This window comes from Mixophyes fleayi, chromosome 2 (assembly GCF_038048845.1).
Source record: "Mixophyes fleayi isolate aMixFle1 chromosome 2, aMixFle1.hap1, whole genome shotgun sequence".
NCBI lineage: Eukaryota > Metazoa > Chordata > Amphibia > Anura > Limnodynastidae > Mixophyes > Mixophyes fleayi.
The window spans coordinates 44,352,040-44,378,618 of NC_134403.1; the positions used below are offsets into that span (position 1 = coordinate 44,352,040).

General features: G+C 40.3%; 1 protein-coding gene across 1 annotated transcript in view; it reads left to right on the forward strand.

Annotated features, from left to right (window-relative positions):
- ARHGAP20 (Rho GTPase activating protein 20) overlaps positions 1–26,579 on the forward strand; it is a 98,113-nt gene that overhangs the window by 32,378 nt on the left and 39,156 nt on the right. Inside the window, exons 3-6 of the mRNA XM_075198888.1 lie at positions 5,219–5,389; positions 12,125–12,274; positions 18,695–18,736; positions 22,832–22,916. Coding sequence (XP_075054989.1) covers positions 5,219–5,389; positions 12,125–12,274; positions 18,695–18,736; positions 22,832–22,916 — 448 coding nt within the window. The remainder of the gene's footprint in view (positions 1–5,218; positions 5,390–12,124; positions 12,275–18,694; positions 18,737–22,831; positions 22,917–26,579) is intronic.

Sequence of the window (26,579 nt, forward strand, 5' to 3'; positions counted from 1 at the left end):
GGTCTGTGGTTCCCAATGTGTTGAGCTTGGGTAAAAATAGTACAGTTAGTTTTTGTTTACAACAAGGAAGAGGATGTAGGTTGGGTGTGTATGGGATAGGGTGAGGGATAGTGGAGGTAGGAGAGTGGGTGTAGGTGGGAGAGGGAAGTAGTTTGAACAGTTAGTGGTGTATGGAGTAGAGAGGACCTGTAGGTGCATATAGGAGGGGTATGGAAAAAGGAATACAATGGTGAGAATTGTAAGGTGGAGGCAGAGAGGTATGGGGGTGTAAGGATAGACAGTATGAAGAGGGCTAAATGTAAAAATAGAGGTAGATTGCAGTGTAAGAGATAGATGGAAAGTGATACGAGTGTGAATATACCAATAAAACTAGGAATAGTGGTATGCGTGTATATAGAAGGTAGACGGATGGATGAAAGTGCAGATAAGGGAGTTTTAAGTTCTGGAAGTGGTATAAAGCCATGTATAGGATATTAGAGAAGAGTGAGTGTTAAAGTTTAGTTATGGAGGATGATTGCGGAAAGGGAAAATGAGGAAAATTACGTTATGGTGTAGATTTAGAATTCTAAAAACAACAATGAAGTGACAAAGGTTGGGACACTATTGAGAAGGTAAGGATGGGAGCTAAGTGTTCCAGTCTAATTGAGCATCAGTGTCAGGTGGGAGAAGACGGGAGAGGGGATATAAAGTGGGGGGTGCAGTGGTCTGTGAGAGTAGGTGAAAATTGAGGGTGTATAGGTAGGATCAGATGGTGGACAATAGATGAAGTGCATGAAAAAAATGAAGATGGATGGAATGAACACAAATCAAGCCAAATAAAAGAAATCAAACAAATAAAGGATAAAATGAAATAACAGACTGTTCTTGTAGTGTAGGTATATCTCAAACGCGTTTGAGACGGCTGCAGGAAAGAACATTAGCATTTGACTTTAAAATGAGGCTCACAATGTACAATATAGCTCATAAGTACCACTGAAGAGTATTTGTTCTTTATCTAAAATCTTTAAGTACCTTAAGTATATCTATAAGTGTATACTGAACTGGACATGCAGGTATGCTATACTGTATGAAAACAATACGTTTTAGATGGAAGTTTGGATTTGCTAGAAGGAAGCAGAGTGAACTAGCTAAACTTAGTCACCACATATTTAACGGACGTCACCTAAGCCATTTTTTATGACTGGGAAATTCTTTGTTCTTAACCTTTAATAAGTTTTTAAATAGTAGACACCAGCTATGCGTTAAACATATTTGCAAATTGCTTTGCAGCATGTTGGCACACTGCTGGGGTCATGGGGTCGATTCCCGCCGCGGCCTTATCTTGTGCAGTTTTGTATGTCCACCCCGTGTTTGCGTGGGTTTCTTCCCACACAGTCCAAAAACATAATGGTAAGTTAACTGGCTTCCAACGAAAATGAACCCTAGTGTGTAGGGTAGGGAATTTAGACTGTAAGGTACAATGTGACAGGGACAGATGTGAATAGTTCTATAGAATAGCAGCTGAGCATGCCCAAGAAGTGCTATATAAATATAGAATTATTATTATTTCTTATTTTACTCTGCTCTTTTTTCTTCAGTAGCATTATGGCATAGAAAAGTGTATTATATCCTCAGAGCATGAGATCATTCAGTTGCCAGCCCCCACTTAGATCTCCGATATACAGAGGTGTTTCTGCTATTAGGGGAGGGGAGCACCACAGGCAGCAGTATGCAGAGGGACATAAATAAATTGTTTCTATGTAGGAAACTAAAATATATTTTTTTTTATTAGCCAGGTTGCATTTATGCAGCCAAAACACTAATCAGCAATCTGAGCATTTTTCCTCACCTATACCTTTTCCCCGCAGCCAGTAACTGGTTCCTCATACAACTGATCCAGGAGGAGGTACATGGCGATTGGTCAGTGTATGAGCTTGTTACAGCAGTGTATGGGGAGCATGCTGGTGGAGGATGGCTGATGGCTATAGATATTTTAAATATACTATACTGGGAGCTTGTGGGGAAAGTCTAGGTAACTAGGTATGGAGATGGTGGCTGGTTATTAAATCAATTATGTTTGTATATCACATAACTATTTGTTCTACTTTCGTGTAATTCTTTCTTAAATGTTTTATCTGTGTATTGAGTAGAAAAGCGTAGGTTAAAAGAAAGATGTATACGTTTGTGAAAGTTGTTAGTTTTTAATAGAATTTGTTGTTCTATAACAACATCTTAAACGGTAATTTTTAGCAACTACTCTTCCTGAATAATAACCTATGAGCAAATGTATTTCTCTTGAATGCAAGGTCATTCAAAACCCTCGAAGAGGAGCATCAACGTATTAAAGAGTAAACACATTTTTATACTCTTCTCTGTTACCTAGGAGACTGTAAACCATGCACTGTTAAGCTTCTGTACTCTACTTCTCTTCCCACTGCCAAAGTGATACAGTATAAAGATGGTCCATCCCTGTACAGTATTAAAGATATCTATTTACACCAAGTAGATGTGGCAGCATGTTCGCCAGGGGCAGGCAGGGCTGGGGAGCAGGGGGCATCTGCCCTCCAGACTGGCACCATAGTGGGCTACCTTGGGCTGGGTCACTGGGCCAACTGCATTTTTTTCCTTTAAAATAACCCTAATAGGCAGCTGAGTCAAGTCTTGCTCCCCCGGGATAAAATTTACCCGCCCTCCCCTCATGCTCGCCAGAGTTGATTTATAATATATTAATGTAGCTTGCTAATGCATAGGCTTTGGTATATTTTAGAGGCCAGTATTGACTTCTGATGTTTCTAAGGAGTCTATATATGGAGGTAAATATGGAGGAAAGAGATGAGAATTTCCACTCTTTCCTCTACATTTTCCTCCTTTCCACCACTTTGTACAGCCATCTGCTGTGGGTCAGGGACGGAGGGGAGTCAGGGCAGAACTAGGGCACCAACACAGGTGTGCTTCACTCTCTCTCCTCCTATGTGCAGCAAATTCCTTTCTCACTTGGAGGGCAGCTCTGCTCAGTTTTTTAAGCAGAACTACTTTGTATGCAATAAGTAAATAATACTTATGTCGCAGCTCTGCTCCAAAAACAAATCACTGCTGCTCTATGTATGCTAGTACATAGAGGTCAAAGTGTGGAATATATTGTGCACTAACACTTTTGAACATGTGGATCATTTTGGCAGATATAGTGTTTACCACCAGCAGCAGAGTTGCTTATTTTGTAATTGGAATACGCATACAATGGATTTTTTTGATAATAAAGGTATGTGTCATCTCACTTTCGATTTTTATGGTCTCTGTGGGTTTGGCATCTACGTGAATGTTTATATGGATAGTTAGACAGTCAGTGAGGGTGATAACATGACTTCATTTAATTTGACTACTAGGTATTGGCTTTTATTCCAGTATGCTTTTAGAAATGATCTTTAAGCCAGTCAGGAATAGAAAAATAGTCTCTTCTTGGAGCTGGTGGTGTCTCTGACAATGTCAGGCTGTAACTCAGCGTTCAGTGTGTGTTAGATTACACCTTGGGGTAAATTTACTCTGAATATTTAGACAGTGACTGATAGGGCTTTTGTTTATAGAAGAAAGTTACAAAATAGGATTTGGATGTGGTTCCTTGTAGGGGAAGTGTTTGTCCTTTCACTGAGTACTAAATTGCTGGATTTTTGGAACTTTTGTTTCAATACAGTATTGTTTAACGTGCGCTTAAAGGCACTATTTGATACTAATATATATCAAATGTTGTGTATTATTGCGATAAATAATATACTTAGAATAACAGAAGGGTTTATAATTAAATAATCATGTCCACCATACTCTCTTTCACTCCTTGGCTGCAGGAGAGAGTTGTTTCTCTAGCTCAGCAGGCAGAGTGTGATTGATAGCTTTGTATACTTGCTCTGGGGAAATGCACTGTGTGTATTGGTGGATTCATATGCAGAGGTGGGGCCAGTGAAGTCACAGCAACTCTAATGTCTGTAGTCTTAGCTTCCTGATCTGTATAAAATTCCTCTAAGACACTGTTTTCAAGATATGGAAGGGGCTTCAGCTGCCTGTAATGGAGTGAGAAGGTAATACATTACTATATATGGTGGGGTACGGCATAACGTTGCTGACTACACAGACAAGACTTACCCCAACATCTTCAGTCCGAACGGCTGCTTCCCGGCGAGGATCCATGACGTGATCTGACTTCAACCAATCACGAAGAAGAAAGATGCTGGCACGACTTCATGAAGTCACTGACATAGGCGAAGCTGATAACGCCACTCTTAAGGGGGTAATGTAAGTATGCGGCCATGTACAATGTAGTTTACAATGGGTTCTACATTGTACATGGCTGCATATTTACATTACCCCTTTAAGAGAGGCTTTAACAGCGTCACCTATGTCAGTGACGTCATAAAGTCGCGTCGGTGTCTTCCTTCTTTGGGATTGGTTGAAGTCGGTTCACAAAAGAGTCGTTATGGCAAAAATAACTCCAAAACAGTGTGCAAAATATGATACAAATTTACCCCAACAGACTGCTATTGCAGCACATTGTGGGTCTACCAAGTATTAGTCTTTAGTCTGCAGTATTAGTGCTACCAAGTATCAGTCTGCAATAAAAATACTATCTGGAACAATCTGTGTGTAATTTGTCATATAGACAAATATGTTGCCTTTTTTTAGGGTGTTGAATACTTTCGCAAGCCTGTGTGTGTGTGTGTGTGCGCGCGCGCGCGTGCGTCGTGTGTATATAGTGGGCAAATTGGAAATCTAGAAGTGGTGCTAAGTGAATGGAATTTTATAGTGTTCCAATGAAGGCATTAGGAGAAGAGGCGGTATGACATACCACCCTATACCAGCCCACTGCCACCGCTGTACATATATATAATTTTAGTTTAGATCATCTTAGACTAATTCCAGGGGGTATATTTACTAAGCTGCGGGCTTGAAAAAGTGGAGCTGTTGCCTATAGCAACCAATCAGATTCTAGCTGTCATTTTGTAGAATGTATTACATAAATGATAACTAGAATCTGATTGGTTGCTATAGGCAACAGCTCCACTTTTTCAAGCCCGCAGCTTAGTAAATATACCCCCAGGATGCCAGTGCTGCTTATATAGCAAGTCACAAATCTTTTAACTTCGTACTGCTGCTCCTTTTACCCCTGTAATAAAGCTAATTGCCGTTTATATTCCAGTATGTGTTATTGCTTGCGAGCTTAATTGAAATATGCTTTATCTTATTGTTACAGGGATGGTTGTTTTTCGCCTGTAAGTCCCGAATCGTGTCCTCTTGTCCAGACATTCATCTGCCCCAGCCGATCATTCATAACACACAGCCATGTTCAGCTGAAGACCGGTCTGCAGACTCAGGACCGCCATCTCTTTCTCTTTACCGATATCCTTATCATTGCAAAGTCAAAGTAAGTACAACTTATTCGTGGTGGTTTAGTAGATGTGGAGTATGACTCAAGTGTGCTGCTGATTCACTGTGTTACTGTAACGTTAATGGTGCCTATCAAAACATTATTAGGAGATAACTAGGCATGATTGCATAGCAGTATAATAAAACTGACAGCAGTAATAACATAATAGCATTGATCTTCCACTGTTTCAAGCAGCATTAACAATTATTACATCCAGCTGTGCACAATTTACTATCAGATCACACGGCGAAAATTCCATTTCACCCGCCACCCCCCCCCCCCCCCCTAACATGATACATTTTACCCAGGACATAGTACTCTGCCACTTTTTTCACACTAATTTCCAGAATGATCCACGACTGAGTTGAATAATTGATGTTGAAGGTGTTATTTGACAGTGTATTGCAGGGGCCTCATGGGTTTTATTGGGGTACATTTTGTGTTATACATATACACACGGTTACACTGAGACCATTTACACCATAAGAACGCCCCATAACCCAATGTGCTGACAGATTGCTAAATGTATTAGGCAGCACTCAGAAGATGTTTTAGCATTAGCAGTATAATTTGTGGTAGCGAGATAGGAGGTAGGATATGAGGTAATGATGGGATAATGGCAGAAATGTGGAGTGTGGGGGTGTTGACATACGGCTCTTGGATGTATTACAGTGGGATAAAGAGTGAACTGTAAGCCCTTCTACATGCCCTGCTGTGAGTAGAGATGCTCAAACTACATACAGTGTATATATATATATATATATATATATATATATATAGATATAGATATATACTATAAAATGTTGTGTGTAGTAGTAAAATGTAGTGGTGACACCATCTAAAGTTTGAGACTTCATTGCAAATTTTGGAACTTAAGGACCACTTTAAAATAATTTCGAGCATCCCTATCTGTCCTCTTTCCTCTGTGATTTCCTTTAGCATGCCCTTGTTATACCAAACATGAGCCTCTGCTGTTGTCAGTCTGTGGCATTCTGTTCATGATGGTTGTGTACTATGCCTATTGGAAATCCTGCACACCGAGGTCCTTCCTTACCAGCAGGCTCACAGTCCACTTCAATCAGTAGGTCTGCCAGCAAGTGAAAGTTGTGTATCGGGCCTTTGAGCTGTAGTTAGTTAGATTTCTGAGCTTGTTCCCACCAGGGCATGCCCACAATTTGGCCCATAGCAGAACCCTTGTAGCTGGTATGGTCGGGGTATACAGATTACAGGACATGTAGCTTCATTGCACAGAACCCAGGCTCCAGCCATAGAGCAGGAGTAATTAGTTTAGTAATGTTAGGCTATCAGACTGCTGGTCCTCACACAGACAGTCAGATGTCTGTAATTACAGTGTGCTGATGTGCACGGTTCGTCTTGTACACTGCTTTTGGCCTCAGTCCCATGCCTCTGTGGAGAACTTTGGGGAGTTGAGTTCAGCTCTCCATTACAATGCGTGTGTGTCCGACTCCTCCTCTTGGCTTCCCTCCACCTGGTGGAATTTAGCGTAATGCGACTGAGAGGAGACAAATATGGAGGAAAGTGTGAAAATTAATTATCCCCTAAGATTATGAATTACTATCATAGTAATTTATTATTCATCGGTTTATTTAAAAACCTAAACATATTTATGTCTACAGTATTTTTCCAGAAAGATCTACTTTTAAATCGTTTATCCTCATGGTTGCCAACTGTCCCTCATTTTCAGGGACAGTTCCAGGCTTTACTCCCTCTCTTTCCTGTTGGTATTTCCTGCCTAATGCCTAAGGCTGAAGTATGCAAATGAGACTGCTTTATCACGTTCAGCAGCATTCTAGTAGAGAGTTCCAGTCAGTGTGTTCTGGGGAGAGGACAGAAGAGATATATACAGTTACTTTAGGGGTTTTTTTTATCTCACAGTCAGCTAGCAATATCCGTACTTGAAATAAAAACATCAATGATGTTTTACAGTGGTGGGGATATTTGGTTTATCTTAAAGCGTACCTGTTACCTACACACAGGTGTAACTCGGCTACAGCCCAGGGGCCTCGGGCATCTGGGGGGCCCGCTGGCATTCATCGGGTTGGGGGCGTCCCTGCCCCCGGCTCCAACTGTCAGCTGGAGAAGGGCAACTAACAGCAAATGCTATGCTGTTAGCTGGCTGCTGTCACTGTAGTCTTTCCGCGGCGCGCAGTAGTCTCCTTACTGAGAAGATCTTGTGAGAGTGAGACTATCACTCTCACGAGATCTCCTCAGTAAAGAGATTACTGTGCGCCGCGGAAAGACTACAGTGACAGAAGGAGGTAAGCGCCCGGGGGGGCCTCACACGGGGAGGGGGGGGGTGTCTCATGGGGGGGCCTCACAGTACCGTTAGACAGGGGGCCTCCATTCTCTTATTCCGGCCCTGCCTACACACAGTGAAGGCAGCCATTTTGTAGAAACAAGAGAGCACCAAGCTCATTAGTAGTCATTTAACTGTGAAAGTGTGAATGCTAAATGCTTCTTTATTTGCCTACTTGGTTGCCTAGTATATTTCCAGGTTTTACGCCATAGTTGCCTACTTTTGGCACCTTCCCTCTGGGGACTAAGGGGCAAAAGAGGGAGACATGACAATGTGGTTTTCATTATCACAGTCCCATCTCCTCCGCGGAATGCCACAATTTGCATCATTATTTGGCAAAGGGGTGAGGCAATGAAGAAATAATTACAGAGATTGCACTACCAATCCCCTGCCCGGGACGGTGGCCTGCAGGGAGGACTCTACAAAATTGGTGCATCTCCCGGGCATTCTGTAGAGTAGGTAAGCGTGGTGTACGCCCACTTCCCAGTTTCTGGAAATACCTTTGTAAAATCAGTGACTAGTTTGCGATTTAGTGGATACTCAGCATGTGGTTGGCATAGCATGCTGGGATTTGCAGTCCCACTGTCAAATCACATGTTCTCTAACTCTGCTGCAAGTGAGCAGATGGGTAAAGGGCACCTTCATCTAGCTTTTCCAGGTAAATCTTCAATATAGGTCCATGAAGGTTACTGCTGGATAGATGCAAATATGGACACCCCATGTGGACTTGAAACATTACACTATGCAACATCACCGGTCAGTATTGTAATTCAATGTCCTCATATTGTAATTACGCATTGGATTTCCCGTGACATAAAGAGATAAGCAAGCAAGTCAATTCCCAATTTGTTACTTTACCTCCATTGTTCAAATTTTTCACAAACCAACAAAGTACACAGCTCGGTTTAATGCTGAATGTTCACATTTGCTGATGTAACTTTCTAATCTCCTATTTATATTTGATTTATATAAACGGATCATGTGTTTAAACAGCATTCTACTTCTTGTTTACAACTATGTTACACTTTGAGTTATTGGTCAGACTTCTAAGAACCATCAATATTCACGTAGAGTCACAAAAACTTTATTGGTACATAGGTAAGCACTAAAGAGATTGCAGAGAGTATGGAAATATATATATATATATATATATATATATATATATATATATATATATATATATATATATTATGACTATCACAATATAGAATTTGGTTTGCATGTTAATCTAATTACCAATATCTTGATTGAAGACAAACTTGAGATCCTGTTTTGATTGCTGGATCACCAAAGAATGAGGGATACTAAAGATTACTCATTTTACATTGCTGCATAATCTGTTAACACTTTATAAATAAAGTATTGTACTAATAATACTAATAATAAAAGTGTAACTTTTACCCCCAGACAGTTTTTTTTTAATTTGGAGTTAGAAGTGAGTACATATCCGCTCAGCAGCAGTAAATCCGTTACCTTTAGTAAATCATCCTATTACTGTGAATAGGTTCCTAGAATTGTGTGAATATTGTCCTATAATTATTTGCAGTTGGCATTCCAAATGAAACCTAGATTTCTGCATACAATATGTAATAAAATACGACCTTAAAAAAAATATCTTTGTTGTCCTCTGTTGGTTGTCACCGTGATTGCAATGTGGGAATTGGGTGGTTGTCCTACAACACTGCCAGGCAAACTTTTCCTTATTATGTAAGTAAATCGTGGCAGGACCATTTGTTTTTCAGGAAGTAGATATGTTGTTTTCTGTATTAGATTCTTTTCTAATGGGAACCATCAGGAAAATGAACAATGGAACCTGGGCAAAATCTTTCCAGCCCCGGTATTTTAAATAATAGACCTTAAATAAACAGTAAAACGTGATTGACACATGATAAGTTCAATAAGAGATCATCACACGCAGATGAGTCTATCACATCAAAATGAGTGTTACACCAATGATTATTATTGAAGAGCGCTGAATTTTTATGGGTAAAGAATATGATGTTGCTGTTTGTCTTGGTCACTATTTATAAACCTCATATAATAAACACGACCTTGGTAATTAAAGGAAGTCACTGCCTGTTCTCGCAGTGAACATAATACTCCCTTCCCTAGCAGAGGAGCGGCTGTACTGTTAGATAATTAGGAGAATTGGACTGAATACCTGCACGTGTTTCTTGTTCAGCCTGGTTTGGCCGGTTTCTGTAATGGAAAGACCCAGCACATAGCTAGACATTTACATTAAGTTCATTACAAAAATTCCATCGTCTTGATGATATCTTCTGTCTTGTGATTTCTTTTGGCCACTTCCATTAGTCTGCTAGATTGAATCTAGAGGTGGGCAGGGCCCTCTTAACAACATTTGGGGCCCCCGGGCAAAGCAGTGCACCGGGGCCCCTATATATATATATAAAAAAAAAAAAAATGATTATAAATATGGGCCCTGCAGCCCAGGGGGTCCCGTCAGAGGCAGCGAGAGAAAAAAGTTCCTGAAAAAAAGAAGAAGAAAATACTTACCTTGCTCTCAGCTGGCGATCCGGCTCCCCCCCTGGTCTCCTCCTCCGTGCTGCGCTCCGCAATGGATGTCGGGCGGGCGTGATGACGTCACGCCCAACATGCACTGCGAGCGCAGCACAGAGGAGACCAGGGAGGGAACCGGATCGCCAGCTGAGAGCAAGGTAAGTATTTTCTTCTTCTTTTTTTCAGGAACTTTTTTTTTTAGCTGCCTCTGACGGGCCCCCTGGGCTGCAGGGCCCCCAGGCACCTGCCCATCGTGCCCTATGGAAGAGACAGCCCTGGAGGTGGGCATAGTCTAGTCAACTTCTAGGAGGGAGTGCAGGTACCCAAAAATGCAGCCAATGCCCCCAGCCACAACCAGAAAACTTCAAATATAAATAACTAATAAAATCTGCTGTATGACAACTGCATAACAGTGGTAGGATTTTGCACTGCATTAGGGAAGAACTTTTTCAGAATGGTGAATTGCAAAGTTGGAATGCCCCCATCAAATTCCTGCTCTTGCCCCTGTGGGCCAGGTAAATGCAGTCACTGTGTATGGAAAGGTTTTAAAGCCTGCACAATGTTCAGAGTATACTTGCTTACTCTCCTGGAATATCTCGGACTATCTCTCCCGGTCTAACGAGGGCCTCGATGACGTGATTTACCGTGAATCACGTCATTTGGCCCATGACACAATTGCTGCATCGCACTGTTGGTCCAAAATGGCGCGAGTGCCAACATCATACCCTTACTTGATAATTGACCTCCCCTCCAGGAATCTCATATTCTAAGGTTGCCAAGTATGGTTCAGAGATTGTAAAGCTCACCAGTTACAGCTTTAGAATGTTCAAAAGACTAAATATCCTATAACCAATCAGAGCATTAGAAGGATCACAAGGCTGGACCAACCTGTATCCAATCAGAGTACTATAACATTCACAGTTCTAGGAAAATGTGTAGTCTATCGGTGGTTTAGAATATGCAACCTGTAGCCAATCAGAGCCTTTAAACATCCACAGGACTAGACCAACCTTTAACCAATAAAAGCATTAGATCTTTCACTGAACTAAACCAAACTGTAACATTTACAGCATAAAAGTTAACAAAACCAACAGAAAACAACAACAAGATATGAATGTGGGAAACACACCTGTTTATGAAGTATAAGGGTCTCTGCCAGGGCTTTAACTATAGGCAAAAGCTGCTAACGCCATCCTCAGATGACATTAGCAATCGGAGACAAGCTGCAAAAGGCTAACATTTTCAAAGCCTGTTAAATTGCCCCATTTCACCGTCCCCATAGAGATCGTGAGGACGGCTGTTATGAACAAAAGTATACTGAGCGCCATATATATGGTTACAGGCAGTGGTGGAAGTGAGGGTGTATATAGGGTATACCATACCACGACTGCTACTACTGCCTTCATTGCCTTCACCGTCATAGTTCATTCACTCACATTTTCCATACCGCCGCTAAATTCACACGTCAAACACTGCTTACAGGATTAATAAATAGACCTGGGGGTAAATGTATCAAGCCGAGAGTTTTCCAGCGGGTTTGAAAAACCAATCAGATTCTAGCTATCATTTATTTAGTACAGTCTACGAAATGATAGCTACAATCTGAATGGTTGCTATAGGCAACATCTCCACTTTTCAAACCCGCCGGAAAACTCTCAGCTTGATACATTTACCCCCTGATATTGTATTTTACTATAATCCTGCAAATAATGTCCGTTGCAGGATATAATAAGGGCTTAAGGTCTTTGATAACTTGGCCCCTTAGATCAGGCATTCACCTGACTTCTAGTAGATTTGGAGTGCCATAAATATACTATTGTAAATAATACAATATATAAATGCTTGGAGTGATGTTTTACCCTTCTATTCTGTTAACACGTTTATTTATTTTTCTCCAGGTCCCCATCCCACTATAAACTGAAACACCATGTGCGGGTGGGTGAGATGTGGATAGCGTCCTGCATGGAGGAGGTCTGCGAGGGCAGCACTTACCCAGAGAGGTCATTTGTCATAGGCTGGCCAATCACCAACTGTGTTGCAACATTCAGGTATGTTTATATTTAGTGTGATTTCTTTGGGTGGAGGAACATTTTATTATGTTTGTAAATATATATACTTAGTTGTTGCCACTGTTTTCTGTAAACTTCCACATTTTTATATTATTGCTGTTGCTTCCAAACTGGACTTAAAATTATTATTCTGTATTTGTGTATCACACTTGAAAGAACATTTAAGGAAAAACAGACCATTAGCTTATGTGAAACTATTACTTTTTAAGAATCATATATCTGTGTATTTACTGAAAATCAACCACACAGGAGGAGCATTATAGAAAAATAATACATCAGGTTTTGTTTATTGTTGTGCATTATCTTGTTATAGCCAACAGATGTCACTTTTGAAAAATAATTCATCGGTGACCATAGCAGTGCCTGCTGCAACCTGCATTAACTGATTTTTACTCTAAAGATTCCACTTCAGTCCTCTGTTCATGCATATAATCATATGCACATGTGCTTCCCTCCTATTTCATCCATACTTGTCTATGCTCCTAGATCAGGCTTGGCTAACCTGTGGCACTCCAGGTGTTTTGAAACTACAAGCCCCAGCATGCTTTGCCAATATATAGCAGCTTATTGCTTGAAGGGTATGCTGGGACTTGTAGTTTCACAAACATCTGGAGTGCCACAGGTTAGCCAAGCCTGTCCTAGATCATCTGGGAGACTCACAAATTTCAGGTCGTTCTCCTGGAATCCCAGGAGAGTAGACCACCCTCCCGCATGACGCAATTCGTCTCATCAAGGCTTGCCGGACGGGTCACGATCATGCCATCCGTGTCGTCATGGCACCTCTTCCAGCTGTGCAATGATACAATCACCACTGTGCAGTGGGGAGTGGGGGTGTGATGACACAATTAGTGGCATCACACCATTCGCACTTGCCCTCCCGGAGGGTTGGTCCTGAGAGTAGGCAAGTATGGTTTTACCATAGTAAACCAATATGTAGCCTCTCAGCAAGTACAGAAACAGAGGCCTTTCTGGGTTCTCAAAAGACCTGGGACCCGGCCCTGTGCTTAAGATCAACATATTCTTAGTTACTGCTACCATGCACATAGTATAACGTTACAAGTGATCATTATAAAATAGGGCGTTTATAGTTATTAAAGCTTTATTTTTATTGATGTCACACAACAATTTAAGTCTATCAAATAGTTGTCATGAATCAGTTTTTCAATTAGTTTAAAAATGACGTAGACATGCTCGAGACTCCGAGTTCCTGGTCTGGTGCTACAGCCCAACTGTCCAGCATTATAGGTTCCCAACTATGCATTAGAATATATATATATATATATATATATATATATATATATATATATATATTTACCCTTTAAATAAATCGCAAGAATATAGTTAAGTTACAGAGGAATGTGATATTCAATAACAACTGCAAGGGATAAAATACTGGATTAGCTTCTCTGTACAGAAACAAAAATATATGGCTGTTTAATTAAATGTTAACAATTTGGTATTTAAGGAATTCATTCGTGTAAGTTTTGCAGACATTCATATGTTAATATTCTCCTGACAAACAATATTTTGGCTGCAGCTACATTTTGGAACTGTACGAGCAGTAATGAGTACTTGCTAAATGAGTCACAGGCTGCCAGCCAATGTTCCTCGTTTGCAGCGTTATTAATATTATTATTATTCTAAACATTCATTTTATTTATTAGTAAACCAGCAATGGAATTGCGAGTTTATTATTGTAATTTAAGAGCAAGTAAACCCAGTATAGAACCTTAATATACATATCTCTAAATATGTGTATTACTAAGCTAAATATTGTTTCTGAAGTAATTAAAGTGTTTATACTTAACAAAATCTGCCCAGTCTTCTATCTATCCCGTTCTCAAAGCTTGTAAATTGCTTGTTTAATAGACCAATAAACACCAATTTAATAAAGTGAAAGGGCATACACCAGATTTTTGGACAGTCGTGGGTGGGGGGTGGCAGTGGTGAGCACGATTATGATGCCATAGGACAACTTTGCTGCAAACATGTTATTCCCATTGCTATGCTATTACGATGGTGGACGAATTAGTGTTTTGCTGGTCATTTAATGATCCTTGCTGGTAATGAATATAATGTAAACTATACGCTTTATAACTGAGTGTTTTGCTTGGAGTCTGCAAGTAAAGAGATGTTCTGTGCATATTGGTGGATTCAAATACAGGGTCTAGTTATGTCACTATAAGTTTCATGACCCATTTTCCGCTTTGCCATTTGAGCTTTTTGACCCATGTTAGAAATATTTAATGCAAAACTGCGAAGTGTGGTATTGGTGTTTGCTATGAATGGAAGTGAGAATACTCCATTACACTTTGTTATTTAATCAAGTGGAAAGTAAAGCTAAAATAGAACTGAGTTTAAATAATTTTCATGATTAATCCAGTATTTGTTTTAATTAATATTAAATAAAGCGCTCATTGCTTGTTATGTGTTACTGTAGGTTTGTACATTCGTTTGTAAGTAGCTCCCAACATTTTAAAAAAAAAGTGAAAAGTTTTAAATGTCTATAGCAAATGAAATGCAGACGTGCTAATGTATTCATAGTAGTTAAAGCTGTTTGCATTGGTAGATCTAAACACTCCATCTAGTATAATAGGACACATATGGTATGTAGATCAAGGCTTTATGAGTGGGTGAGAGTTCATCCAAAGTGCTGTATGTGGTTAAAGTCCAAGACATCGATGATGGGAAACTGTTATCCGGGTATCTTAGTAAACATTGGATTTGAATAGCATTTGAATTGCGTTAGCAATTTGTGGGGAGATCTTACTTCACCAATTCTAATTACTTAGTAATGAAGCATATTATTTTCAATCATATTAGATACAGAAAAATGTGATCACAGTAAACTAATACTGATGTGAAAATAGATTCTCTGTCATAGGACAGAGGTGTACAACCTGATTGTCAGTACAACAACTGGGGTCCCAGAAACTGTTTTTGGGGTCCCCTGAGTATCAGATAAGCAATACATTCTATAGGGAACTGCTTGTTTTCACGTTGACTCATGCGGGTAAATATATCAAGCTGAGAGTTTTCCGGCGGGTTTGATTCTATCTATGATTTATTTTGTACATTCTACAAAAGGATTTCTAGAATCTGATTGGTTGCTATAGGCAACATCTCCACTTTTCAAACATGCCGGAAAACTGTCAGCTTGATACATTTACCCTATGGAATCCCAAAATAATGGCAGGTTGACACTTTAGGTCCAAACTAAACAAAAAGGTTGAGCACCAGTGTCATAGGATACCATATGACAGGTCAGTGTAATTAGGAAGAGCTATAGAAATGGCTGCTTATTTTTGCAAGAATATAGACTCTATCAAGGTTGTCAGACATGCTGATAGAAATTGCACACAGGCCTGGTTATCAGGTTGTCCCAGTCTAGATATGGATGGTTGTTGTTTCAGGGCCATTCTGCTGTACCTGGTCAGAGATAGGTTCATCAGTAATCAATTCCTAGAACCTTACAGTACTCATTCCCTAGAAATGTGTCTACCGGGACACTGAACCATCTTCCTAGGAGCCAAACCAATGGCAGAGTTTGCAGAATTTTAACCAAAACCTCTATCCCAGACAGCAATAAATCCAATTAGTTCTCCAAATGAGACCTTCCAGGGCACCTCTTTAGCTGTAAACCCACATCCACATAGGCACAAGTCATAGGACAAGTACGGCCTCTCTTTTAAAAGACACAACAAGTTCATGTCATTTGACATAAGTGTCACACTGAGATTTGCATGACCCACCAGTAAACCCTGATGTAATGCCTCACTATACAATAGATACACAATTGGATAATTGCTCTGAGACAACAAGTGATTGATTTTCCGTGTAGTCTACGATTCTATACTGTTGCCAAGTAATGACCACACAGAAACCTGATTGACACACGATAATTCCTAACCAATAAGACAGAGAAAATCTATAAACTTGACACTTTTTAATATTGATTCTAGGATGTTTCAATATATTTAAAAGTTAAACAAAATAAAACTTTTTGGAATGGTGGTTTCACTTTAAGTACAATTTAAAATTCAAACATTAAAATGATGTAAAAATACACACATATACAATGCAAATAATGTATTATTATTGTTATCGTAGATTTGTCAGGTGCCAAAGTGCTCCACAGCGCTGTACAGTGGGGAACAGTACATACATAAAACAAGGACTTACAAGGCAGACAAAATAAATGCAGACATGAAAACAAATGGTATGGAGACCCTGCTCATTAGAGAGCTTACATTCTAAGTGGAAGAGGGCACAGGTGAAACAAGAGGAGCAAATGTGGCTTATAGTGCAGATTGGGACAGCTGTGAGGGTATATTAGTGTGAAAAGTATTATCAGGGTATGCTTTAAAAAAAGATGGGTTCTTAGAGAACATCTAAAGATTTAAAGGCTGTAGGAAAGTCTGATTCATCTTTGTAGGGAATACTATAAGTGGGGAGCAGCACAGGAGAAGTCTTGTAGGCACGAGTGAGAGTTGGTTACAAGAGACAAGACAAAGCACAGGTCAGGGGTAGATCTAAGTGGGCGGGAGGGAGAGTATTTTCATATGAGACTTGAGATGTATGCAGGGGTAGTATTGTTAAGGGCTTTGTAGGTAAGGGTGAGTAATTTGAATTGGATTAGGGAGGACACGGAACCAGTGAAGGAATTTGCAAATTGGTGCAGCAGATGTGGAGCAGTGAGAGAGGAGGTTCAGTCTTGCAGCAGCATTTGGGATGGATTGAAGTGTGGATATATGGGTGTCAGGAATGTCGGATGACAGGAGGTTGCAGTAGTCAAGGCAGCAGATGATAACAGAATGAATAAGAGATTTGGTAGCATGTTGAGTAAGAAAAGGGCATTTTCTGGCAATGTTATTAAGGTGGAATCGACAAGACTGGGAAAGAGTCTGGATGTGAGGAACAAAGCAGATGGTGGAATCAAGTGTGACACCAAGGCAGCGGGCTTGGGAGACTGAGGAAATTGTGGTGTTATTAACAGTGAGGGAGATTTGAGGGGAGGTGGTGATTCTGGCAGGAGGGAAGATAATAAGCTCACTTTTGGATATGTTGCGCTTTAGGTAGCGTTGGGACATCCATGTGGAGATAGCTGAAAGATAGTTGGTTACACTAAATATTACAGAAGGAGAGAGGTCAAGGGAAGAGACATAGATTTGAGTTTCATCAGCATAGAGGTGGCACTGGAGGCTGAATGAGAAAAAAAGAGGTGTACAATGAAAAAACTACAGCACCAAGGACAGTGCCTTGGGGACCCCAAGATAGGGGCAGTGGAGGGGAGGACGTGCCAGATGTAGAAACTTCAAAGGAGCAATTTTATAGGTAGGTTGTGAACCAGGAAAGAACTGTGTCACAAAGGTCAATGGAGTGAAGGCTGTGTAGGAGAAGAGAGTTATAAACAGTGTAAAAAGCAGCAGAGAGGTCCAGGAGAATGAGTATGGAGAAATGACCCTTAGGGGTGCATTTATCAAGCTGCGATTTTCCAGTGGGTTTGAAAGTGGAGATGCTCATAGCAACCAATCAGATTCTAGCTATCATTTATTTAGTACATTCTACAAAATGATAGCTATAATCTGATTGGTTGCTATAGGCAACATCTCCACTTTTCAAACCCGCTGGAAAATCACAGCTTCATAATTTGCCCCTTAGTCTTTGCAGTAAGTAGGTCATCGATCACTTTTTTTTTTTTTAATAATGAAATTAAAATTACACTACAGTACAATTATGTTAAAATACCCAAAGAGCAATATTAGGAAAAGATTTATTGCCAAGAACACCTGCTAAGGAACATATGTGACAAAATCCAAATGTTTATCAATAGTCCATTCTTATAGCTGGAAAACTGGCAGAAGAACATTGTTTCCTTAAATAACACACCAAAAGAACACTGATCTCCTTCCAGTTGTACTGCGGTTTTTAAAGTGTGTAGCCTGCTGTTCCTGCTGAGTTGTGCTGCTAAATCCTTTGGATGAGGACACACGAATAGATAATATGTTTGTGCATGCTATCCAACATACCAAAAGAGAAAACACACCATAATGAAATAAAACATATACTCAAAATATTGTTTTTTTTAGTTAATAACTTGCGAAGTTCGGTTCTGTTATATTTACAAAATGCATGAAAAACATATTTTGAAAGTTCTTTTTTAAAGTTTAGAATTCTGCTTAGAGTTTGGAGCCAACGCGATGGTTAACTGACTTTACTACCGTAAATGTGATTTAAAGTTCCTTAGGTATGAGGCTGAGAGGAGATTATTGAGACAGTTGAATTGTGCAGCTAAACTGCTTCTTGTCACGTTGTTAGTTTTATTGTAGTGTATTCAGTAATGTATGTTGTAGTATATGATCCTTCACTAATACTTTGCTTTTTATGTTTCTCTTGAAGTACTCCAGAGGAGAAGGAAAAATGGCTTATACTTTTCGAAAGGTAGGTGGCTTCTTTTTCTTGTAATATTTTGTGTTTATTTTATTTTATTTTATTTAAGGAAAAATAGTTGCATTCCTGATCTTAAAGGAAACATTGCGGTAGGAATACATTGGGACTTTTAAAAAACAGACATGAATTTTATTTTGCAATATAATTGAAATCCGAGGTTACAGAAAAAATAACTGGTTTGGGCTTCTCTGTCTTAACCACATTTAGAACTTTATGAACATTGCAAGGTTAGATGAATTTCCTTTTATTGCCTTTTAGTGGCTTAGATTATAGCTCTACATAAGGGATACGATATGCCTGTATCTGAATTTACAAGATAGAATCCATCTTATGTAGTCTAAATTGAAAATAAAGGTGATGAATGACAGCTGTGAGATGATTGTGATGGATAGTAACCAAGACTCCACTTCATCCTCCGCCAATCAAAAGTGGTTTCTCACACTGGCTGCTTGTGATTTGCTGACCATTAAGGGGGATTCTGGGATGACCAATCTTTGATTGTTTTGCAGTGTTCTTTATAATAGGTGGATGGTTAATTCTTATGGAAATTGTTCCGGTATATTTTTCATTATCTGTACTACACGAATTAAGATGAGTTTATTTCCCATTTGGACTTTGATAAACCAAGATAGAAAAAATATATATTTTACATTTAATAAATTTGTGAACAAGAGTTTGGAGAGTCATTTATTCAATTAAAGTTTAATTTAAAGTCATGTGTGATGTGTCATTATTTTTAATCTTTTAATATAATTCAGTGGCGGAACTACTATTGTTACAGCAGGTGCGGTGCACCGGGGCCCATGAAGATAATGGGGCCCACTGCATGGGGAAGTAGTGAGCTGTGGGCCCCAGTTCCCTCCTCCCTGCTTCCCTGCACCTGGGCCCACAGCACTCTAGTTCCGCCTCTGGTATAATGGGCAGTGGTTGTAAAGGGATCCTTAATACTGAGGTGGCTGGAGTGGCAAAGTTACCCCCCCCCAATTGGAAACGTTACCCACCCCCACTGTTTCTTACTTTGACAGGCGGGAGGATGGGGCGCATCCTCTGCTCCTCAGACTGGTAGTGTGGTAAAATGACAAGATGAGTGACATTATGTGTCACTCATTGAGTGTTTTAGGTAGTCCCTAAACACTGGCATGCTGGGCAACATCCTATGTTCACCTATTGTCCCCAGCAGCCCAGGGTGGACAAAGGATACCAACTCCATGCTTTTCGACATGGGACTAGTAGACTCTAGGATGCGGGACACAGATTTTAAATCTCCCTCGCACCCAAAGAAGCACCAGTCCTGCACTGACCAGTCTGGGTCTGCTTATCCTCTATCAGGGTGATCCCACACATGTGATCTCCCTGGTATGGTGGAAACCAATCCAGCCGTATATCCCTCAGACTGTTTGTGCATTTAGGAAGCAACAAGATGCCTGTTTTTTTTATTATGTATTATTAATTACTGTCTGCAGTAGAATACTGTAGACTATATCGGAGACAAGTGGTGCAGGTGCCAGTTCCTATGCATGCTCAGAAGAGCTGTGCCGGAGCCTCTGCAGCTGATGATTCAGCTTCACCGGGCCCATTTCACCGCATGGGCACCACTGAGTATAACCAAGGAAAGCAATAATATTCTGATGGGGATTATAGTACAGAAACACACACCTGAAACATATATTGCAGCAAAGGTATATACATAACTAAGCCAGAACTACCAGCTGAACCCCGAGCCCCCCTTACATATTAGTATGGGCCCCTGGTTACAATTTGTCGACACATCAAATAATCATATGCAACAAATATTAACTTATAAAGTGTTGACAGTAGGAATAGAGAGAAATGTATTCCATACATAGAAAAAGAAGACTTGTAATACTTCAATTCTGAAAAACATGGACAGTTTCAGGGATAACACTTTAAAATGTGGGACTGTCCCTGGAAATTAGGGACTGTTGCCAACTATGCATTTAATTAAACAAATTCCGTAGTCCTATTTTTACTTTTTAGTTTATAATAATCATTGTTCAATTCCTCTATACCCTGGATAAATCAATTCTTGCAACAAATGCTTTGTGTCAGACAGATGATGAATGGTTGTATGAGGATATTCATGTTGGACAGTCAGCTGGTGTCAGATTCCTGTGGTCTTTTTGGATACATTTTAAGTCTGGGGAATTTGTAGCCCTTGGATGGAAAAGCTGAAGTCCACATTTTTATTGTTGTGTCAATATGAAAAGTATCAATTTTACCAACTCCTCACAAATCAAAATTGAAAGGTTGTTTTTATGTAATCTGATCTATTTTTAAAATGTGTAGAGACAATGTATATTTTATCTTTTTATATGAATATATTCACAATGACTGGGTACATGCACCAACATACAACCAGTGGATTAAACCATAACAACCAATCAGACACTTGCTTTCATTGTGAAACTTGCACTAAACATATACAAGCTAGCTGATTGGTCCTGTTTAGTGCAAGTTTGACATTGAAGTGTCATTTAATTGGAGGCTGTGGTTTATTGCAAATGTTGTACCTACATGTACTGTTAGTTAATAGACCCATCTGTCTTATATTCTTGAAAGGACAAATATCAAACAAATATTGTGAATTTCATGGTGTCAAATAATCCTCTTTTTATTAAGAAAAATACTTCTCAGAATTGCAGATGGCCATAAATTATAATTGGGATTATATTGTGGCTGTATTTGCTTAGAGGATCATAAAGCCTTAAGCTCCCAGACAAGTGTGTGACCAGATTGGACAGATCCAGTCATCCGGTACTCAGGCCAATCCTATGAGCCCCAGTTAGTGCAGTCTACCATTGACCATGCACACTAGGAGATTATGGTCATCAAGCAGTTGGATTTTACTCCAGTCTCAGTTGACATTTGATTGATCAGGTATAATGGTCATTTTGGTGAATATATTCAGTAATTTTAGGTCAGTTTTGTTTACTTTTTGAAGGCAGGTAAAACAATGCCACGCTGTTATTCCTAAAGAAAAGCACAAAAGTATGAAATGTGGTGCGTAGAGGTGGACACATTATATCTGAAAAGTCAGCATATGTATAAGTATGTTTTATGTTTCCTGTTGGTGACAAAGCTGGATCATTTTACCTTTATTATATGTATCCATGAAGTCCCACAACAGACCTGAATTTTGTTGGCCTAAAGAGGTAGTACTTACCCATTTGGGGTCTTCGTACCTTGGGATGTGGCTGGATTAATGTTCGGATGCATGGCTCAGTGAAAGGCGTCATCTTCTGTGGAAGTAGCAAAGATCAGTGATAATTCAGGAGTGTGCTCCTCCCATGTGCTGGTAGGCATGTCCATTGGGTTCCTGTGAACCTTTTGGAAAAATCATCAAACTGGCATTAAGGTTAAGACCTGTATTTTGACAATGCAGGCTATTGGTCCTGGGTGATCACATGAAATCACCCACACCCATTGAAATACATGATGTTAGCGAAGTGTGCTCTTCAATAACCGAGGATGTGAGCTGATTTGCAAATCGGTCACTATTAGTATAAAGGATCTAGCAGGTGGTTATAAGTGTTATATAAAAATAATAAGTGTATAGAGGAGACTTTCTTCTTTAATGTTATGTTGGATAATTTGAGTTGATAGGAGAGCTTTGACTTGGAGGAAATATGTGACGTAATAGTACTTCATCATCAGCATCTTCAATTTTTATATCAATAGCGTCAGCAAATTTAGTAGCACCTTTAATTGGGAAGAAACACAATAATTAAACAGCGCAGGTTAATACAGACAGACAGAGTGGTAAGAGGGCCCTGCTCACATAATCTGTGGAACAATGGGAGTTAGATACATGAGATTAAGTGCTGCATAATGCGTATTGTTCCAGCCAGATTGCAAAGGTAAAAAGTGCTTAGTGGGTTATGATACAGTCACACAGGGGTCAGGGGATTAGATAGTTGCTGTCTTGTGTGAACTGTGTAAAGGGTGGCAATAGGATAATCTAGGGAGGTTAAGAGGTCATCGTACTTATAACTTAAATTGCCTGAGAACATCTTTGAACATTTTTTATTTTACCCTAACATTTTTTTTCTTTTCTTTTGCTATTAGATACATCAAAGAAGAGAAGGAAAGTGACCACCCAAAAATAATTCCTCTGAAGATTATTACCAAGGATATTGGGAACTGTGCCTATGTAAGTGTTTTGGTGAACATTTTATATTTCGCTTAGTGATTTTGACACCCCTAGCCCTGGTTAGGATAATATTGCTCCTAATCACGCTGCAGGCACTCTCTCAGGCCTCCATGTGTTACAGTGTTTCTCTAAAGCACAGTGACGGCTAGTTCCTAATCTACAGAGGTCACTCAGGATTGGTGTGAAACACTTATATTTATACATGCACAATTTAATTACCATGTGCCCCTGGTGAAACATAGGGAAACTTCAATATAAACTATTAGTGCCAAAAATGTTTTTCATGTAAAGGGATAAACATATGTTGTCCTCGTGGTATAGCTAGAGGTCCCTGGCACCCGATGCAAAGTGTTAGCCAGTGACCCACTAACCTTTTCTGTACCCCTACATTGGTCAGTATATAATTCAAACTCAGAATGTAATATATCATGGAAAATGGAAGCTGTATTGCTCAGAGACCCCCTATTACTGCACAGAGACCCCCATTACTACACAGAGACCCATCATTACTGAGCAGAGATCCCTCATTACTGCACAGAGATTCCCATTACTGCACAGAAACCCCCATTACTGCACAGAGACCCCATTACTGCACAGTGATCCCCATTACTGCACAGAGATCCCCATTACTGCACAGAAACCCCCATTACTGCATAGAGACCCCATTACTGCACAGAGACCCCCATTACTGCACAGAGACCCCCTATTACTGCACAGAGACCCCCATTACTACACAGAGACCCATCATTACTGAGCAGAGATCCCTCATTACTGCACAGAGATTCCCATTACTGCACGGAAACCCCCATTACTGCACAGAGAACCCCCATTACTGCACAGTGATCCCCATTACTGCACAGAGATCCCCATAACTGCACAGAGACCCCCCCATTATTGCACAGAAACCCCCATTACTGCATAGAGACCCCATTACTGCACAGAGACCCCCATTACTGCACAGTGATCCCCATTACTGCACAGAGACCCCCCATTACTGCACAGAGAACCCCCATTACTGCGCAGAGACCCCCATTACTGCACAGAGACCCCCCATTACTGCACAGAGATCCCCATTACTGCACAAAGACCCCCTATTACTGCACAGAGATCCCCCATTACTGCACAGAGATTCCCATTACTGCACAGAGATCCCCATTACTGCACAGTGATCCCCATTACTGCACAGAGACCCCCATTACTGCACAGTGATCCCCATTACTGCACAGAGATCCCCATTACTGCACAGAGACCCCCCATTACTGCACAGAGACCCCCATTACTGCACAGTGATCCCCATTACTGCACAGAGACCCCCATTACTGCACAGTGATCCCCATTACTGCACAGAGACCCCCCCATTACTGCACAGAGACCTCCCATTACTGCACAGAGATCCCCCATTACTGCACAGAGACCCCCTATTACTGCACAGAGATCCCCCATTACTGCACAGAGATTCCCATTACTGCACAGAGACCTCCCATTACTGCACAGAGATCTCCCTATTACTGCACAGAGACCCCCATTATTACTCAGAGACCCCCCATTACTGCACAGAGATCTCCCCATTACTGCACAGAGACCCCCATTATTACTCAGAGACCCCCATTATTACTCAGAGACCCCCCATTACTGCACAGAGATCTCCCCATTACTGCACAGAGACCCCCATTATTACTCAGAGACCCCCCATTACTGCACAGATATCCCCCATTACTGCACAGAACCACAAAGGCAATATGTTTCGCCCTCCATGTGTTCTATGTATAAGAAGGAGCACACTCACTCTGCTTCATGATCCATGGTAACAATCTAACTTAATAAATATCATCAAGAGTTACACCGTTACTGACCCCACTGTTGTACAGGGATACATCATTCTCACACTGGGATAACCCCACTATTGCATTGACATCCCCCATTATTGCACAGTGTTTCTCCCCCCCTTAGTGCACAGAGACTGAATCTAAATATTTGTCCCTGGGAATTTGTGTCCCTGTAAACGTCCCTGTACAATATTGACCAACTGCACAATAAAACCCCTCTTTGTTGCATGTTAAATGCAATTATTTTTCTATTTCTTGTTTGTATGACTTTCTAAGTCAATATTTATTGTTGTGTTTAAAGTGCGTGACACACTTCAGTTTTGGGTGGAGTTTAGTAAGTTCATCAATAGTATTGAATATTAAATACCTGCTGCTTGTTGTTGCTCTCAATCTATCGGGATCCTCATTTTCTGTAACAGCCCAGCGACAATCTCCGCACTTCTTATGCTGCTGGTCTCGCTCACACCTCTCCTCCGGTCACTTCCCATTCACGTGAATGGGACATTTCTGCAGGAAGGGCATTGGTAACACAATTTCTGTTCAAAGAAAAGCCTGCATGGGCAGGAGCAATGAGAGCGTCACTGGGTTTGACCTCTGGGGCCCTTTCGAATCAGAAGGTACGCTGAACCCCAGGCAAGCAACATTCAGTATTATAGCTTTACTTAATGAGCTGCGGCCCAAACTGAATTTTCTTTAAACTGAGTTTTCATAATGAGGTACAAAGGTGGTAGTACTCAGCATTATGATGTGACATTTCAATGTTTATGTTTGATACCAAGCAATAAATTGTAGATGAATATACAGCGCTGCTGCCACTGGAGTGCAGAGGACGACATTGCTATTTTGGTTGTCAAGTTGACTGGAATTGCTTTGGTAATGCAATAAATAGTACCTGCATTTGAAGTAACAATCAATCTATAGAATCAAACAGAGGTCATGTCCACCAGCATGTTTTGCATTCCTTGTTCAGTAAGCATAACTTGTAATAATGTGACAATTTCTTCTAATAAAGCCAAAGGTTAGAATGATGTTTGTATTGCGCATAGTACATTATGGTACATTACACAGTACATTATGTTTGTCTGAATCATGTAATTTATTTATAATTACAACTTCTAATACAATTCAAGACCGTTTGGCTGGGCTCTGCTATTAATAGTGGGTTTGTTGCTCAGGTTAATTATACAACGGCAACCTAATTTCAGCGGTCTGTGGAATTTCAATGGTCCCACATAGGACCTGAGTCATGTTCGGTCGTAAGACTGTGTTCTTGCCGTACCTCGAGTGAAATAGCTACACTTACAACTTCCTTCAACTTGAAGAGCGGAAAGGGGCGGATGAACGTAGGCAATGTACAGTAAGGGCGTGCTGACGTAGATGTGGACGATTCAAGTCCTGATTTCCCTTTAATACACTTCTTTCCGCCGTATCATTTGCACCAGCTACAGTGCAGGTGTGAGTGCTGACTGATAGTGATGACTCGCACGGCATAGTCCAATTGTACAGCGCTACGGAATATGCTAGCGCTATCTAAATAAATGTTGCTGATGAAGATGATAGTCTTTGTTTGAAAGAGTACGCGTATGCATGCTAATAGCCAGCACAGAACATGTGTATGCAACTATGATAGACCGGAAAAACACATTGTATGTACAGAACGCTTCAGAACATCTTGATTTATTTATTTAATGTAAAAAAAAATTATAAAATTTTTTTTTTTTTTTTTTAAAAATCAACCATATTTTAATTAATGATTATACTGTTTAGGTAGAGCGTAATTACACCCAAATTCAAATCGAAGTGCATCTTGAGATCGACTTGGATTTGTATACGGTTG